The 19,571-nt window shown below is 42.3% G+C and overlaps 1 protein-coding gene across 2 annotated transcripts in view; it reads right to left on the reverse strand.

Moving 5' to 3' along the window:
• LOC135253234 (rho guanine nucleotide exchange factor 4-like) overlaps nucleotides 1-18,086 on the reverse strand; it is a 92,238-nt gene extending 74,152 nt beyond the window's left edge. For both annotated transcript variants that reach the window (XM_064332277.1, XM_064332275.1), the window contains exons 1-2: nucleotides 17,482-18,086; nucleotides 13,399-13,428 (exon numbers count right to left, since the gene is read on the reverse strand). In XM_064332277.1, the coding sequence (XP_064188347.1) occupies nucleotides 13,399-13,428; nucleotides 17,482-17,682 (231 nt within the window). In that variant the 5' untranslated portion in view covers nucleotides 17,683-18,086. The remainder of the gene's footprint in view (nucleotides 1-13,398; nucleotides 13,429-17,481) is intronic.
• Nucleotides 18,087-19,571: the final 1,485 nt, after the last annotated feature.

The raw sequence follows: 19,571 nt of genomic DNA on the forward strand, positions 1-19,571 counted from the left end.
ACGCCGTGAGACCCTGCCTTTTTTTTTGGGGGGGGGGGAGCTTTCCATCTCACCGGTGAGACATTTCCCTCCTCTGCCCCTCCGTCGCCCTATACGTGCTGACGGAGATCGGAACCTGAAGGAGGCTCGCTACATGATTTGCGGCTGTTTGGAGAGCTGAAAGGATTTCCACTGTAACAGGTCAAGGCAGGGATTGTGCAAAGAAAACATAGATTCGCAGGGTACACAAACAGCTCTTCCTTTCGCATGCAGTAGTACAGCAGCCACGTGAGCGCCAAGTCCACATGTCACACGTGTATCATGTCAGTCAATATGTCCCTGTCACAGCACGCTCAGAGTACACTGTGCATTGCACCACGGAGGACAGTGTTAGCACAGGCAGGTTACGCTGTGTAGCAGTAACAGTTAAGTATAGCAGTTAAATGAACAACCAGCATTTTCAATGCGTACACATTCCTGATGCAACACTCAATTTTTGCAGAACTGATTTTCTCAAGCCGCAATGGCTAGTTCATCGATTTAGGCTCCTTACGTAGATAGTGACGTATCTCCCTCCACGTTGCAATTTCAGGCCATCGATTAACTGGTCGAGTTTTCTCTTTACTGCACACTTGTTACCATGGCCATATTTAGTGTAAGAGAAACCCAGTCGCATAAAGATGCACACAGGCACAGATACTGACACTGATGTTTTTTCAAACTAGATGCTCCAAAACTCAAACCAGGTGAACATTCCTAGCCCTGACTGTAAAGCACAACTCTTTTAATCTCATCGCACTAAACGGCAGGCTTCCAGTGTGAAACCTTAGCCTCTAGGGGCAGACAGAGGGCCTGAGGACCAGACCTGAGATCAACATACCGGGAGCAGGTGTTTGGAAGGCGCCTTTTCGGGGTTCGGGTCTCCGGGAGGTCCGGGGTCCGGGAAGAGAAGCCAGCGCAGTGGCCCCGGTGAGTGCGAAAAATCTTTGTTGTGGGTCCGGAAAGATTGGAGCTCTTGCGTCTCCACAGTAACCCCATCAAATGGGGAATAATTACAGATTCGCTCCCCTATTTACATCACAAATGAGGTCTTGAACCCTGTCCAAGGCCAGTCCTTGTAAGCCATCAGAGCATGAGTGTTTATGCAAAACACCTTTGCCTCCGTACAGAGCTTAATGTTCCTTTTTGTTTCTTTAAAGCAGAGATGAAATGAAAACACGATGTACCGCACACCAAACTGCAGAATCTTTAAACAATGTGGACATATCTGCACTGTGGCCTTGATGGTATCACTTTGTTCAATCCAGAGTGCCCATAAATCATGCGAAATATCACAGCCAAATACAATATAAAGCTTTTTTTTCCATTACAAACCTTTTACAAAACATAGATTCGCACGCACTGACAGGCCAGTCTTTACACCATAGCGATGCAGACAGGACCAAGCTATGGTACTCTCCAACAGCTATCATGAACGTCTCATCATTCTGTCATGTACTGAACAGACTTCGCTGGAGCTTAGCTCAGTGCCAAACCAAAATGTAATCCATGTTTCCATGTGATGAAAAATCACCATTCCATTCTGGGAGCCTGGCTTTTCTAAAAGGAATTTGTGTATCTTTAAAAGGCACAGTGAACATACAGTGGAAAAAATAAACAGCTGAACTTTTATCTGAAGTAAACACACGCACACGCACACACACACATGCACATAGATAATGTACATATAAATTCACCCACTCACAAACACACACTCCCACACACATTCACACAAATGAGCCAGCAATGGCACCAGTTCCATGCGGTCTGGTGAATGATGCTTCTCTCAGTCAGTACATAGGTGTATAACGCTGGCCTCACATAATATCTTTCTGAAGCCCATCTCTCAGACACACAGTAGCCTAATGAGCAGGCTACATGACCTACAGACCAGGAAATAGAAGGGCAGACAGTCTTTACAGGCACCCCTCTCATTTCTGCCTTTCCCTCGTCACAATACTGTAAGGAACACCCTCCTGAAGAATTTTCTTTGGCAGGCTTGGCCATCGGCTTGGGCACCGGGCCTCGAGAACATCAAGGAAATGGCTCAGCACTGATGAGTGGAATATTTTCTTTCAGATAATACCTTTCCATTCCTCTGAGATGGACTCTGGAGTAACTCCAGATGGACAGCAGAGGGTGAGGAATGGGGGAACTGTAAGAAATGGGGGGGAGGTAGGTGTGGGAAAATAAACCATGTTTCCTTTAGCGTTCCCCAGACTAGCTCACCTCTTGCCCCATTCGAACTGGTTCCTCTTACACCGGGTGAGGTCAGAGCTCTGAGTTCCTGTAGAATGCTCAGTTGACATAAGTCAACCATTGGCAGCTGTTAGAGGAGCCCCAGTGTAAAACAACCCTGAAAAACAGGTGTTCCAATCCTGGAAATCACTGGACTTCACCTAAGTGTGGAACGCGCAGTGCTTCCCTTACACTGACTCAGTTGTGCCAGACGCTGACACTCTTAAAGTAATGAAAAATAGACAGGAAGCCAGCATCTGTTTGAAGGCTTCTATGATGTGCTCCGTACCACCTGCATTCACAGATTTAATGCAGCAAGCACAACTCAACGCCTCTTAAATCATTGTGAGGGCCCAGAGGCTACACTGAAGTAATGCAAAGGAATCCTGTTTTAACAAATCCCCATCTCATTCCAAGCAGGGCTACATGCAAGGATACCATGACAGCCGGGTCATAACCCAAAAGCTGGGAGATGAGCTGCAAGATGCAAGCAGATGCTAAATCTCAAATTTTTCACTGGCTTTTGATTTCAAATTCAGTTTAGCTTTATTTATTATTAAGAGCAGGTTTGGTAGTTTTAGTATAGTTTTTTTTTTTAGTTATTCTTATTTCAGTTCACCATAATGTTTTCTTTTTTGCACTTTTTTCTTCTTTTTATTTTACAGAAATAACCTTGCTGGGAACACAAGGATTTCCTTTTGTTTATTAATAAAAGTGATTTATGATGTTTGATAGTGGTATGTAAAGACCCATAAATGTACAGCCAAACCGAACACTTAGCAACGGTGTATTTGTTGCTTTTGGATTACTTGGCTAATTATGCCTTGGGGAGGGCGTGTCTTTAGGGACCTTACATATGAGGTTGAGATATGTATGTTTAAGCAATGAACGGCAGATGTTTGCACATGACCCTGCAGGTGGCATGCCTTTCATGTGATTGCAACGGTTTTTCCTTATGCAAATCAACACAAACAGCCACGCATACTCAATTTAACAATTGGTATTCATCCTCTGATACACCTGGGATACACACAAAATTGAAGGTCCGTACATGTTTCATGAATCCCACACTGATTTTTCATAGGAACCTTTTATTAAGAACAAAAGTAAGAAGAATTTAAGAACAGTTTTTGAATGAGGCCCAATATTCCATATACAATCCATTTATTCAGCTGAAAATATACTGAAGCAATTCAGGCACAATTGTCTTGTTCAGAAGAGCAACAGCAGTGCCCCACCTTTGAACTGATCCTACAACATTGAGTTCCCTAACCATTATACTACCCTGTTGCCAAAAAAGATAGACCTTTGAGACAGAAGGACATATTAGATGGATAAGAGACAGCAAGCAAAAGAGAGAAAGACAGAGACTGAGAGTGAGGATGTTTGTATGCTGATGGCAGAAGAAGAATAAATCCATAATACAGTACTTTAACATACCAGTATGTTGTTTCCACCTACAGTATGAAAATAGTACAAACTCAGAACTGAATGCATGCTAAATGACAGTAAAGTGAAGACAAAATGGACAACCCATCAGCATGGCCAAACTGTGGGCCTTTCTGGGGCAGTGTAGTCACTGTCTGCTCTGACCTCTGAGCCAATGAGCTGGCTCCAGATGAAAGAGATTTGGTTTGGAAATTTGTAGTACAGGAAGCAGAGGGAGGAAGCACTGTTCACTGGAAACAGCAGCAGCAGGCCTGCCACACTCCCTGGCCAATGGGAGATGCCGGAAGCCCCTCTAATAACACGCCTGTTTGTTATTTTAAGACCCTGCCCACATTCCATTACTCGGTTGCTTCAGCTCGTTTTAAACGAGGAGTGACTATGCGCTGCAACAGCTGTCCTGCTACCGATAAACACAGAAGTGCGATGTCCCAGAACTGAGCAAGAGGGGCCAAAACTTTTCCACAGTGGCTCATATACCTTTACAACCCCTTCGGGCTGGGAAGACCTAGCTGTGTGCCAGAAGCCAGCCTCATCTCTCTCTCTCTTTTGCTCACGCGGACGAATCCGCAGTTAAGCCAATGGCACGGCTGCCCTCGAGGCACCTGGTGACAGGGCAGCAAGCTCACGCCCCACCCCGGGTCCAGCAGCGGCATGTCGGTGGGGTCGGGGAGCGCGGCAGGCTCACATCTCTGGCCGCCGCGCTTCCAAAGCAGCACGCCAAGTGGCAACGCTTTCCCTGATCATGACTTTGCCGTGCTTTCGGGAATGTTCTTTTATGACAGGTTAACTCCTGTTTCAACTCAGTTATGTAGCAGAGGCGGAAAATACAGGTTCAGAAAGTAAAAGTCCTCCCAGTATTTTATTCCAATCACCTGGGTTTATTCCGATATATTGCTGTAAGCATCGATATAAGAAAAAAGAAACCATGCAAGTTTGTAACAAACTTTTCTGTGCAGTTTTAGAAGAAATGATCAAGAAAGTACCTGAACTTCATTTTACGAGTCTGGAACTTTATAGAATCTGTTCACTATCTACTAACTCACACAAATGAACCTGTGAAGAGAGCAGAATATTCTATCTATATTGATAATGCAGACAACGAGTCTCTATGGAAAAAGAGTGTTTCACTCAGACTCAAAGAGGCTGATTTAGTGGGAGAGAATACATGTATTTGTCTTTATGGGAGGAGATATGCAATGAGGCTAAAACATTTATTGGCCGTTATGTCAGGTGGCCTTAATGACATCATGAAGGACCTGGACCCACAGGTCAGAGCCAAGTAATACATTTAACTCCACCCATTTAATCCACACATAGGAACTTATGGAAATGTTTAGACTGATATAAGTTGATATTGCAATGCAATTGATTTCTCTTACTATTGTTGATTCTTGCCATACATACATACCATAGTAATCCCATACAATGTCCTATTCATGGATTTACCTTTACAGTCACCTTAAGGCTAGGTCTCTCATTTCTTCTCTACTTTGCATTTTGCCCAGGACACTGATCTGATCTCTGACCTGCATGTAAATGTGACCCTAGACCCAGTTTAACATGGTGACAGAAGCAGATGTGTACATTCATCCCTCATCTGAAGAATGCTGAAGTTCTGGAGACAACTTCTGAATAAGAAGCTTGTGAGGCAAGCAGAAATATGTGTGCTTTCAATTTGCCCTCTTCTCAGCCTCATAAGGAACTTTTAGCATACCCCACACCCTCTTGCATGCCCTCCATGCCAAAGGGTTTTTTTTTTGGCTAGGTTATAAAAAATAAAATCACATTCCATCAATGTTGCCACCCTTCTGCACTTGACATTTTCCCCTTTCGTGCACACAAAGTGTCACAAAGTGTGCTGCAATTTCTGTCATGTCACATGCCAATTCCTCACTGTCTAACTGGGATTGGACTCAATCAATAGCCTTGCCAAGTAAACAAAGGACTCGCTCCCAAAATGTGTATGGTATGCACCATTATGGAATGTAAAATATGTAACAATGTGGAATAAGCAGTTATCACAGAAGAATATAATCTGCCAGCCATCCCAAATGAACCTCATTTATCATACTCTTCCATGACCCATACTATACAAACATAGCCAAATGTTTATCTGAACAGCCTGCTGTGAGACTACACTGGAATGATAGTATGATTAGGGCCACCAGTTTGTCTCCACCATGTGACCCGTAGGGATTTAAACTTGTATTTCACTGGTTATCTTCAAGCGGTCCACAGAAGCACTCCAACAGCACAGTTAAGTGACGAATCGTACAACTGAGTATCTAATTGAGACATTTATAAACAATTAGGTAGTTGATCTGATATGGGGAGAGTCAGGGAGGACAGAGAACATGGATGGAAGTTAAAACGCCATGAAAAGCATGCCCTAGAGCCAGTGGTCCTCACTCCTGGTCCTGGAGAGCTGCAGGGTCTGCTAGCTTTCGTTGCAACTCAGCACATGAGTAGCACAGCAATTTATCAATTAAAGCAGTTGATTACACAGTTAACTCAGGTCACCTGGTTTCTTGAGTCTGAGTTGATCACTGATCTTAAGGAAAAACAAAAACCAGCAGACTCCGTGGCTCTCCAGGACCAGGATTTTGTATCAGTGCTATAAACAGAAAAATGCATCCATATAAAGCATTATTATGCTTTTTGTCATTCTCATTCTTATCCAAAAATGGCTGGTGTGGGTGCAAGTTTTTGTTTCAGCCCAGCAATAAGACATCTGATTCTACTTCAGGTCTTGACTGAAGACCATATTTACTTAGTTAAATCATGAATACATTTTTGTATTTAACTTTAAAAAAAAACTGCTCTCATTTTATTGCGGGCACTTCCCACTGCTTCTAACAAAATGTATCGTGCCCCTGTACAACATTTAAAAATACTGTAGCATGCCCACGGTAGGAAGTAATCAAACTGAATGTGTCTCTTGTAAACATCACTGTCAATCATTGGCTGTGCTTAATAGTGGCAATTACTTTATCAACTTAGAATACTGAGGTTGTGAAAATGGGATAACTTTGAGAAGGGACTCGACAAAGAGGTTATCACAACCTCTAGCTGGCGAAGGACTGATGTACCATGTGAAAAAACACTAACATTTCACTAATATTTTCATTGTTGTTCTTGCATTATGGCAGGCAAAGACTTTTTTAAAAGAATTTATACATTTTCAACACTGACCAGTTAGCAGTTCAGTGAAAGGTCACCGGTAGTAAAATGTGTTCTCTGCTAGTGAAACTTGGATAACTTTATTAGTCCTTAAATTACAGATCATTAGCATGGAAAGGCTATAATAACTTTCTGAAGACAGGCTGACAGGTAATAAAAAGGGCTCATGACACATGCACCACACTCACATGTACATGTACACACTGAAAAAAAAACACACACAGAAATATACATGAATATGCGCACGCAAGTCCGTTTCCAGACACACACACACACACACACACACACACACAAACACACACAAATGCATGTACGCACACATAAATTCTCAATATGGGTGTCAGAAGCTATACATTACTGCCTACCCCTCTTACAGCATGGAAGTGCATATCAAGAGATGGTCCACCAAGACAGAAGAAAAACAACATGGCTTACAACTGCAATGTTTACATAGTTTTAAGGACTGCCAGCATTTTCTTTTTTTCAGATACATTCATTTTATAAACTTCTCAACTTTCACCAGCATATAAATCTGCTATTCAGACAGACAGCAAAACAGACGGACACATATCACATATTATTATGATTTACATAGTGCTCTAAACATTCCCTTCTCATATAACAAGCATGTTTTTTGTACAGTAAATATGCTTCCTGATCATGGCCTGAAAAAATGTGCAAACTCAGAGCCCAGCATGCCGTCATTAGCATCTGTCCTTTTCTGGTTTTCTTTACTCTTTTCTCCTTTCATTTACAGTATTTATGCATGCCACAGTGTCACCAAGTCCCACAACCAGAAAGAAACAGAAATAATTTAAGCATTAGCAAAATGCCAACGGAGATGTCACTGCTGACAAAAAAGTCCTTCGTGTGAGAAACTCTCTGCAAAAAAAAGCTTGCACTCAACAGCTGACTGACAGCCAAAGACTGCCTCTGTTTTACTAAGCACTACAGGCAATGAGGCATTTACAGCACTTCATCCAGACATGATTCATTGGGACACCAGAGAAAGTATTACTGAGCATCAATCTGTCTGTCTACTGATCTGGTGGTACAGACACCGTTTCCATAGGTGAAGCATTTTTCCTCTCTGCACTCACCTGTGACATGGCTCAGGCTGAGACCAGACTGCCAGACAGAGGGCCAGGGACCGCGCAACGCTACTGCACTGCCGCACACCGTCTCATTGGACTCCTAAATCCACACATCACTCAAGAGCTTCCCAAGCAGACACAAACAGACGACAGTACAGTCTGCACAGGCAGAGAAGCAGCTCGTCTCCAGGGAACATTGGAGAAAAAAAAATGAGATAAGGAGGAGTTACTCTGTCCGGATATTAAGTGTCCCAGCAAGACTGCAGAATTCATGTGAAGGAGGAGGACCAATCAGGGTCTGCACTGCCCCCAGAGTAATGAGTGACTGTGACCAGACGACTGACCGATCAGACAGGTATGGATCGTGTTAAGACCACTGCTACAGTCAATGCTTCAGCTGAGGTTAAAACAGGCAACTGAAAACAGACCCGTTGGAAAAAGGTCAGATTAAAAAAAAAAAAAACATGGCCGTCTGTGAAGAAACACAAGGAGTATCTGCTTTCATAATATTTTCTTGGGAGCACAGAAGATATACTTTCACAGATTTAGCCAAGAAAAATGGCATGTTCATCCAGAGCATTCAAATGTTTTACCAATTCAGAGAAAAATAAAAAAAGCATTTCTATCAAATAAGCACTTTATTTTTTAGTTAGTCCCTTTGGAAGAATGAAATAAAGTGCAAATGGATTCATACAGCCATCTTGAGTGAACTGATTGAATCTTGCAATCTGACTAATATAACTCTAACAAATTAAATCATCAGAGAAAACCACCTGAATATACATTTTTACTGAGTTTAGGCCGGATTTAATTTAACGTCTGGGTAAACCATCTTACATGCAGAGTAGACTGAATCTCAGTACCCGGCTAGCTCCCTTCACTCAGTTAGAAAAACGCTACTCTGTGTTGCTTGGTTAGGAGATGTCAACAGTGGCATTCTGCAACAGAGAAAAAAGCACTTGGACAAGCTACCATATGACTTGTGCCTTTGATTTCATCCAACAAATCCCAATGCAAACATTCCCACAGTAAGGGGTGTCTCATGGCTGGCTGCTACTCAAGCACTGGCATGTGACTTATATTTGCAATCAGAATAGGTCTCCACCACTCAGGAAAGTTTAATAAGTGTCAGGAAATGTGCTGTGTCAGAAAAGTCACTGTGGCAACTGTGATTTAAACTGCACATACTGTGCAGTAACAGTAGCCAGTTTCAACCTATGTTTAACTTTGCCAAAGTATTACAATGGTTGCTGTCTTGCTGAGTAGTTAATGTGTTTTGCCATTTGACCTCTTCTAAAAACTCTGTAAAAACACAAAAATCTGAACCATAATCTGGTACTCTTCAAAGCTAGCCATGCACAAAATCATTACTGCAAACGAAGATATAGCCATTGATACTGTGTGACTACGTCTTTTTATTTCTGCTTCTATGTGGTTTCTCGACATTTTGAGCAAAACGCCACTGAATTTAACCCTTTGCAGCAAACGGCTGTCGTCAGAGTCACTGCAGTATAAATTACACAGGCTCCTCATTGTTTACCCTGAAAAGTTTTTTAAAAAGTTTTCCCAGATTGGACTGAGGTTTATGTTGGCAGAACGTCTCTATCTACTCAAAAAAAACCACGAGCTGCTCAATGACAGATCTGAGGGCGGAGCTGGGCTTTGGAGTTCAGCACAGGGTCAGGGAGACTGCGGCAGACTGCACCCTTGCCCTGCTGTAAGAACGCTCCGCTAAGTAAAAGAAAACAATGGCAGGGATTTTCAAAGGCAGCCAGTTCAAATAACTTCTCCAATTATGCTTCAAGTCGTGAAACAAGGTGTACTCCAGGCCTCTGATTCGCGTAAGCACTTAATTTTATTTTTGTCAACGTACCCTTTCTTCGGTATTCAGTGAGGGAACCGCATGTTAGTATTAAACAATTCTACAGCTGCCCTCAGTTGGAGTTAAGTGACTCATTGTAACGAAGCTAGCAATCTGTATGCAAGCATGAAACCAGTACGACTGGCCTATGTCTAAGCCAGTAAATAGAGTACCAGAAAACAGAGATCAGTATTGTCTTTACAGCACATCAACGGGTGGATAAATCTGGGTGCTTTGGGAACTCGGCCACTAATCGCGTGTTGACAGCACTTGAAACCAAAAACCTTAATATTAAAAGGCTGCATAATGCTTCTGAAAAACGGTTGAATTGCAAAGCCTGATGGGTACAGGGGCAGTGATGAGCCAGAGAATGGCTCAATTTCCTCTTTTCATCTCCTTTGATCAGCCATCATGTTTTCCTCCACAGTCCACTCTGCACCAATTCCTCAGCAAACAAACGAGGCGTTCACACTTCAGTCCTTTCAACTTGCACATGCGATTCGTTCCAGGAAGTGAATCAATTAGTATGTCCTTGTGCTGTCAGTCCCCCAGGGAAAAGAGAGAGTGTGTGCCCATGGTGATGCTTTTCAGAGCCCAGTGTATGCCAGATCTGAAACCTCAATCTTCTGCCCCCACAGAGGACGTAATTACACAACAATGCATGCGCATATGCAAATACACAAACACAACACAACCCTCCGCCCATGCACACACAACACACACGTACACACATTTGCAAGCATACAATCACAACACACACATGCATCATCTCTCCTCCTTACGACACTGAAGATTCACGGTCCTTTTTTATAAGTGAGGGAATGGACCTGCTAAAACAGAATTATGGACAAATTCGAAGAAGATTTTAATTCTGTTATAGATTATATAGACTTGCCAAATACATGGCGTGACTTCATTGAAGGACCTTCAGCACGTATGTTTGGATTCGCTGTTATCAAACAGAGATACTCGCTTGCTTGCCTACAGGATTTGGCAAAAGTTTAATTTTTCAAGCGTGGCCTACGGTATGCAGTCTGCTTTCGAATAAATACCCAGAAAAATGGCCAGAAGAAGCAATGGTTTTGATTGTTTGCCCGTTACAATCAATACAATCATTTTCCCCAAATAGGGCGTATTGATGCGGGTCTGTGGAAGTTTGTCTCCGGTAATGTTTTCCGGTGCATGTTTCAGACCATGCCTGGCCAAAATATTCTGATTGGTTGGGAAAATACAACTATCCCGGGATAGAATGTCAAGGCATCGGCCAGGCTCTGCTGAACGAAGTGAAAAAAGAGACTGGCTCGTGAGGCTACAGACAGATTAACTCTGTCTGTACAAATAGCTGCTGGACAAATAAACCAAAAAGACAGCATGATTTAGAATCTTAGAAAGTCTACATTTTAAAAGTTTTTCAAAATTGTTAAAAGGCACAATTAGAACTGGAAGGGCCTACACAGGGACTGACAGAAGTCAGCAATATAAACAAGACCTTGTCAACACACCAGGAGACACTTCCATTTTAATAAATTATCTTATTTATGTCACATTTTCTTCTATGCATTTTATAACAAAGGATGCTGAACACTGGAATCTAAAACCTTTATAAAACATTTAGTCTCTTTTGCATAATGCACCAGATCGGTTTTCTGGTGGTGACCCCAATGCCTAGGTCAGAAATTCCATAATTGATTCAGCTCTGAGAAGCTATGAGAAGTATGAACAGCGTTATCTGCTTGCATAGAAAAATTCTCAATGAACTGTTTGCATATTGAAATTAAATGATGTACATCCTATTCAAAAGGCTCCAAATGAACTCAGTTATGGAAAAGCTGGGGAGGGGACCAAAAGCATGCTCCTTAATCCCAGGGACAGTCAAACCCACTGCTTTTTAAAGATTGTTGTTTTCTTTTAACTGGCCTTTGTGAATGCAATTTTGAGTTTCAGTTGGTTATGTGATTGTTTTTCGCTTTCCTTTTGTGGTTCCTTTTCTTTCATTTATAACTGCACTTTTGAGTTTAAAGTTATTTTAGTTAAGCCCTGCCCTGTTGTGTTTTGTGCATGTCTTTTGAATTTTAAAAGAGCAGTTTTAATGTTTGAACTTGTTGAAAACTAATAAAACAAACCCACCGGAACCCACTGAAATCCTACCAATCAGTAGAACCTATAGCACAATTCAGCCAGAAAACAATCTCTGACCTTACTGACTGGTTCATGTTGTGTAAATGTAATGAAGAATGCTAAAAGTTATGCAACCACAGCTCAATACAGAGAATTAGGAGGAAGAATGGAACAGGCTTGAACCTGCCGTCAACAGATCCAGCAGCGCTGTCAAGACACTAAAGATTCAAATATTGGCCTCTTTGTTTTCTCAAATACAACATAATATGTATATGTTCATGGCTATGGATAACTGGTACTTTATGTGAATTGTAGCTGCCGTATCTGACCTGTGTTCTGTACTTGTTCTAACATCCTTCGGTATGTAGTTATTTTGCGGGTTGCTTCGGATCAGGCCGCAGCCTTTATGGATGCGGTTGACGGGTGGGGGGGGGGGTTGGGGTGCTGTTGGATGCTATTGCGGGGGTTTGGCGGGTGTGGTTGTGAGGAATTGCATGTTATGCATTCTGCTAATACCGCTAATTAAACCGCCAGTAAACTGCATCAGAGAACCGGTACAGGTATTTTCTGTGCTACTTGTTTGGTAATATTGTTTTCACAACATTTTCAAAAACCCGCCTCATTTTGACGAAAGTAGCTCAAATTTCATCTACCTGCCCAACGCTATTTTTCCCCGCCCAACGTAATCAAAAGGAGCCCAATTGGGCGAAAATCCGCCCAATATGGCAACACTGTCCACACCACAAGCTCTGTAGCCACGCCCACCTGTCCCCACACAGAAAAGAATGCCACGCCCATAAATGTCCCAAACTAATCACATTTAATAATATCAAATACAGGTAAAAGGTGCAGGAATTTGGATTGCCAGTGCATCATAGATATGCCTTAGCATGGTTATTTCATAATATTTTCAAGTAAAAAATCCTGCATAGTCTTTAAAGAGGGCCCCTCATTCTTTTCAATGTCTGCCCCTTTCCTTAACCTCTGAGGACCATTTGACACAATTACTAAAAAGGCAATTAAAGCACTCTGCCCCACCATGAAAGATCTCTTTTTTGATATACAGTATAATGGAGGATTGGGTTGATTGTCAGGTGATGAAATGCTGGGGTTGCCTTTCAAGGCCAGCTGCCCCAGTGAACTGAATGAATCTGAGAGCACTTGAAGATCTGTTCTTTGATATGTTAAGACTTGCTATTCGAGAGGAGTGTCCTCATGATCTATATTTCAGAAAACATTTTACAATAGAGCACACTTCTATAAAATGTTAAGCAAAGAAATACGAGCTACAAAAGTAAAATTAGCACTGAATGTCAAAAATAAGTATTGGATTTACTTTTAACAAATGAAACTTTGAAGAGAATGTTCGGCATGTTGACTATAGTGTAAAATAAAAACAGAGAGGGTTTTTTTGTTCTCAGAGGAGAAAATATGGCCTACCTGTTGCAGGACAGGAGAGCATCTCAGCCTCTGGAAAAACAGGAAAGAAGAAAACTCTGATGAGGCCTGTCTTTGCTGCATCAGTTACCTCAAGTTTGTAAAACAGTGAACCAGAGCTGCATGTTCTCCAGCTCTCGGCAGCCATATATGTAGATGCCTGTCTTCAAATTAATTTAAAGCAGCACCGTGACTTTCGTTAGTGGTCCCCAAACGGCTGTGGCATCACAGTAGGTATCAGGACTTATTATAGCAAAGCTTCTGATAAAGTGGGAAAATGGCACACAGGCAGCACTCTGTTCACATAAGTGGCTGTAAATGGCAGTATCTACCAATATGAGGCAGAATTCAGTTAGGTATTGATCTGGGTGTTGTCAGAGCACTATGTAACTTAATCAGTGCAGTACTAACCTAATATTTGACTAACATTCAATTCTGACCCAATAGATCTGGCTAAATACCTGTCTCAACAAGAAAAAATGACTCTTTCATTGGTAATCCAATGATCTTTTTACTTCAGAAAAAGTCTAATATTGCACCGTGGATATCTGCAATGGGTGGGCGTGCAAGACTTGCAAAACAACATTGTTTCTACTTGTATTTTATCAAACTGCATTGAGATAAAAACAAATAAAATAAAGTGTTGGAAGTTCAAAGCCCCATTAAGAGCTCCTGTACACATAAACTGGATGGCTGGAGTCTCGTTAGTCCTAAAAGTCACAAGCAAAACAATGAAGGGAGTTTCACATAAGGTAGCAGCGTTCTCTGCGGCTCGTAAACAGCACGTGTGTGTGTTTGATCTGCCTGGGTTTATGTTCCTGCTGTTTCCCCCCAGAGGAGCCAGCCTGCGTGGGGCAGCAGCTTTTCTGAACGACAAAGCCAATGAGGGCAGTGACACCATGACCTCTGACCCCTGCCAGCTGGTCATATGGGGTGACGCGCCACGCCAGGAGAGTGGTCGGGGCCAGGCAGGCTGACGGGGGGCTGCGTTAATCCCGGCAGCTTGGCGGAGACACCGCCCACGTAAAAACATTCCTCCATCAGCAAGGGTGTGCCCCCCTGCGACCAGGACCCTCCGCCCATCTGACCACAGTTCTATGGAGAGTGCATTAAATACTCCATAGTATTAGGATAAATTGTAAATCCTAGAGGGGAGGTTTTTACTATAAGCCCTTTGGGGTTTCTTACCTCTCCTGCACAATTCCTGCTATGTTTGTTTTTATATACTTCTGTTTTTATCATTTACTTTGTGCTAATAAATACAAAAAAAATAAAAAATTATTTACCCAAACCATCACATCCAGTCCCTTACACCATACTCATTCTGAAACTGGCGCCACATTTTCAGCACAGTGCATTGAGCAATGCATACCCCTGAACCAATGAAACGTAATGGGATCATGACAAGCTTAAGTAGGTTTCTGTGACATAAATAAATACTTGGAACAGAAGCCAATTAACGGGGAATGTGTAGGCAGGTAAAGATGAGTGGGGTCAAAGGGCTGGTAATGGCAGTTACTTCATGAGCTGCTGAGCCCAGGGGAGACTCCCCCAACATGACTTTGCTTGCCTTTTTGTTGCCGTGCCACATGGAGGGAGTTGAAGGGACACACCTCCGTGAATTCTGATGCTGCCCTCCTGCACTCTATCTCTATATAGATTAATCTGTCTGTGCAACATAGCGCCTGCACAGGGAACTGCTCATCCATATTCTTAATGTAGGTTTTGGGGGGCATAACACAATGTAAACTTGTGTAAGTCGCTCTGGATAAAAGTGTCTGCTAAATGCCTGTAATGTAACGTAATGTAATGTATGCCATTGCAGACTTAACCTTTTCACTTTAAAATCACATACCACTGACAGTAAAACCACAGAGATCTTCCAAATAAAGCTGAAGGGAAATACAGAAAGAGGTACTCAAAACCTACCGAAGGAGACATACCAGTCCATGATCTTCAGATGATCTATAGTCAGATGAACAGATAAATTGCTGCTAATCTGTGTTATCTCTTAGATTAGACTGCCTATTTGACTGCATAAGCAGAAAATGATGCCATACGCTGCCTGCGAGATGATCGGGGGAGGAAATGGGCTTCAGTCATATTAACGCATCAGCTACACAAAGTACAGTACCCAGAACATCAGAGAGAACTGTGGCTTGTACATGCTTTAACTCCAAGAGATGTGATGGGAAATTTTAATGACATCATGCGTAACCTCCGTCACATCAACTGCAGCTTGTTGGATTGAACGGCTGCAAACGAAGAGCTTTAACCTGCCCTGAACTTGCATGTCGTTTGGGCTGGCCTGAAGACCCATTTTGTTGACGTGAATCTGTTTTAGTCAGTCTCTCTCAGCTCAGTGACCATTCGAGCAGCCACCCTTTGCGAATGAAAAGGCACGTTAGACCCAGGGTTGGGCAGGCATTCCTGACCATGCCACAACACCACTTCAATGGATGTCCACAGCCTAACAGTGTCCCCAGAGCAAACAGCGCGCCATTCCAGTGGAAACGGGCCTTTCCAGAGGAGCTATTCAAAGCACCACAATTCTGGGCAGTTTACTTAAGTGGTCTGCCCATGTAACTCATATACAGTAGGACCCATGTGCATAGACCATAACAGAAAAAGTGGGACCATGGTGAGAGAGTAGCCCCTTTCTCAAACTGAAATCCACTAAACTGCTAAAGCCGGCGTTTAGCAGCATGTGCACCCTGTATGGAGTGTGGGGAGATGGGGTGGATAGACAGGTGTAGGGGCAAGTGGGAGTCAAGGACTGATGAACTTTGCAGATTTCCTCTGAGCACAGGCAAAACATTAAAGCATAGGATCCTGAGGGATAGGATGTAATATGACTGACCATACTGCATTATTCACTCTCATATGAAGGTGTGTGTCCAGATATTTGCTATTAGGACACATTTACGCTACACATAAAAAATAATGTGCGGTGTTTATACACACACACACGCTTGTGAAAAATTGGCCAGATGACTCTCATTGGGAACAGGGGCTTTTAGCAGCGTTAAGCTGACTTGGTCAATACAAGTGTTGGGTTCCCATATAAATTCAAACAAGTAAATTAGCTTGGCTGCTGTGTTTGAAAACTGACATCAGTTCAGCCCATTTTAAGTTTGTTTTACTGAGCAGTTGCAAATCTTAAAACAAGCTTGGTGGTGTTTCCACATATCAGACGTTTAGGCAGAATTTGTATCTTGTTCACGTTACTGTGTACAGCCAGGTATAACAAACAGGGTGCACCCGGGGACAGACTGTTTGATATTCATTCATTTGCCTTGAACACAGTTTGTTTTAGTTTAAAAATGTGTATAACACATAATTGTTGGCCTAAAACAATTCATGTGCAGAAATGCAGGTTGCTTTAGTAGCTACATATATATAAATAAAAAAAAAAAAAAAAAAATTAAGAGTTAACTTTAAAAAGCTAGAGGTGCTAATGGTGGTACACAATCAGTTCAATTTCAGCTTTACATCAAGTTCAATTCGTCCGGTGCTAATAACATCAACCATAAACATTCAACGTGTATCCTATTCATATAGCCTACACATTATGCGTTATTATGTAACGCCTAATAAGAGGTGTGTTGAAAGCGATGCTCATATGCATTTTGGCCATGGCCCCTCGCAAAAATAACTGAAAAGCATGAGGCCAGCAAAATAAATCAAAGCGAGTTTCCATAGCAACTTTTTGTGTGCATGTGAATACAGGGCACTTCAGAAAGAGAGTGCATGGTGGCCAGTCAGATACGTAAGCCTGACACTGCCAGGCGATTATTACATACAATTAGGCCTAAACATAAAGTTTCATACCAGCAATATTGCATATTATATAACCGACTCCACACTGTAGAGTCTAAAAGGTTTAGTAGTTTCTTCAGTTAGAGTTAGTATGCATATTATACCGACTGAATGTGTTCAAAATGTGATGTCTCTCTCTCTTGCTATCCAGCGAAAATCTAATAAATTTTACCAATTTAAAAAACAAACAAACAAAAAAAGAAACATTTAAATGTAATATGACTGAGCGCCAGGCTATGTGTCGGATTTAAGTAGGCTTTCTCTTACCTGGCATAATTTAAGCACTGTCCAGCAAAGGATGTAAGCTGACAAGGTGAACTTTGCCTGCATGTACCGCTCTGGTAGGCAGGTTAAGTACATCTGCACTTCGTCCAGACCACCTGTTGTATTATTATTATTCTGCTCACCGCCCGCAGTGGAGTCGCAGCTGTCCTCAGCCGACTTGCTGTAAACGCTGTTATTGTCCATCTCCCAAGCCACGTTTGTTGCACAAACTACATAATTATAATAGGCAACAAGCACTGTCCACCTCTGTCTTTAAACTGCGGGCGCCGTCAGATTTTCAGAAGTCTTGTTTGTTGGCTTTTCAAAGAGTCTGCGGGTCTATCCCGCTTTGGAACGTTGGATTAAAAAAAGTTTCGATAAAAACAAAATAAGTGGTTGCCTAGTTACAGCTTCCACGTCGTTTACTTTATCGGGTACTTTAAAAGTTTGGACTGCAACTTTTATTTAAAACTGTCAAAGAAAGATACCGTTGTCTTATAGTAACATATAAAGCGGACAAGATAACCATGATCCTGGCAGAACAGCCTACTACCACTGCTTGCGCTTCGAACCTCATCGTGGCAAAAAGTAGGCAGTCATTCCTCTCCGACTTGGACAGAGCAAAGTGAAAGCGGCGCTGTTGAGATGAACTTTAGCTGCAGGCAGTGCGCTGGCGAGACGCAGGACACGAGACAGCAAGTGGGCGTGCACTTGTGACTTTTAGGAAAGCACAGTACAGCCTACTTCGTTCAAATAAATTTACAGCAGTTTGTGCTATTGCAACACCTGTCAATTCATCCACATAAATGGCAGGTTACCTATAAAGTGTGGATGAGGACACTGATATAGGCTGCCCCATATCTTTCTGGCAGATGTTCAACACTTAAAACATTTAATAGTCACTGCACAATTGTGTCTTTCAGTTTCACGAATTGACTGCGAATTGTAGTTGCCAAGATGTTGGTGTATAAACTGAATTGAAAACCACCGTGTGTTGTTGTGCAGGGAGCAGTTTTGTGCAGCGGACTCACTTGCAGGTGCTTAGGGAGCAGAGAACACAACCAGCTCACTGTGCTCTGTGCTTTCCCAATCTCCATCTCCCTCCCAGAGATCCGTGCAGCTGTGAGCACAAACTGCTATTGTTACACTTCCTCCCACCGCACTTCTTTGCTCCTAGATAACTGCACATTTCTGTATCCAAGGCCTCACTGACAATATTCACAACACCTTTCCCTACACGCATGCACATTCATGCTCACACATATGCACATGCACAGGCACACGCACACACACACAGACATGTGTCAAAGGATGTGGGAAAAGGGGAGAGTAGTCCAATCCATACAGAAATCTCTCAAATGCAGCTTACCTGAAGATCCCATCCCAGATCTCATAACATCATGGACATGTCTTCACCTTGGTCCCAAATTTGGGTGATTATAGAGTTATCTCAGCTCACCTGGTCTCTTGGGTCTAAACTGATTGCTGATTTTAAGGTGAAAATACAGTGCCTTGAAAAAGTATTTGCCCCCGTCCTAATTGCCTCTGTTATTACATATTTGTGACAATGAATGGTTTCAAAACTTTAGACAAAATTTTAAATTAGACAAAGGGAAACTGAATAAACACAAGACACATTTTGTTATGAAACACCCATATCAGCCATGTGAAAAAGCCATTGCCCCCTTAGTTACTCAATCAACCAATAAATCAAAATAAATTGATAATTACATTCAGCTAATTGAACACAGCCAGGCTTAATGCAGCAAGCCCTGTTGAATATAAACCTCTCTCATATTGAACCTTGAAGTAATCACCACAAAGTTTCTACAAACATTCTATGCCTCAATCAAAGTAAATTTCTGAAGAGATGAGAAAACAAGATGTTGAAATATATCACTCTGGAAAGGGTTACAAAACCGGTGCCGTAACAACTCATCCGGGAAGTCACAAAAGATCCCAGAAGAACATCCAAAGAACTGCAGGCCTCTCTAGCCTCAGCTAAGGTCAGTGATCATGACTGCACAGCAAGAAAGGGGCTGGGCAAAAATGGGATTCATGAGAGAGCACCACTGCTATCCAAGAGAAACATC

Source organism: Anguilla rostrata, chromosome 4 (assembly GCF_018555375.3).
Source record: "Anguilla rostrata isolate EN2019 chromosome 4, ASM1855537v3, whole genome shotgun sequence".
Taxonomy (NCBI): Eukaryota; Metazoa; Chordata; class Actinopteri; order Anguilliformes; family Anguillidae; genus Anguilla; species Anguilla rostrata.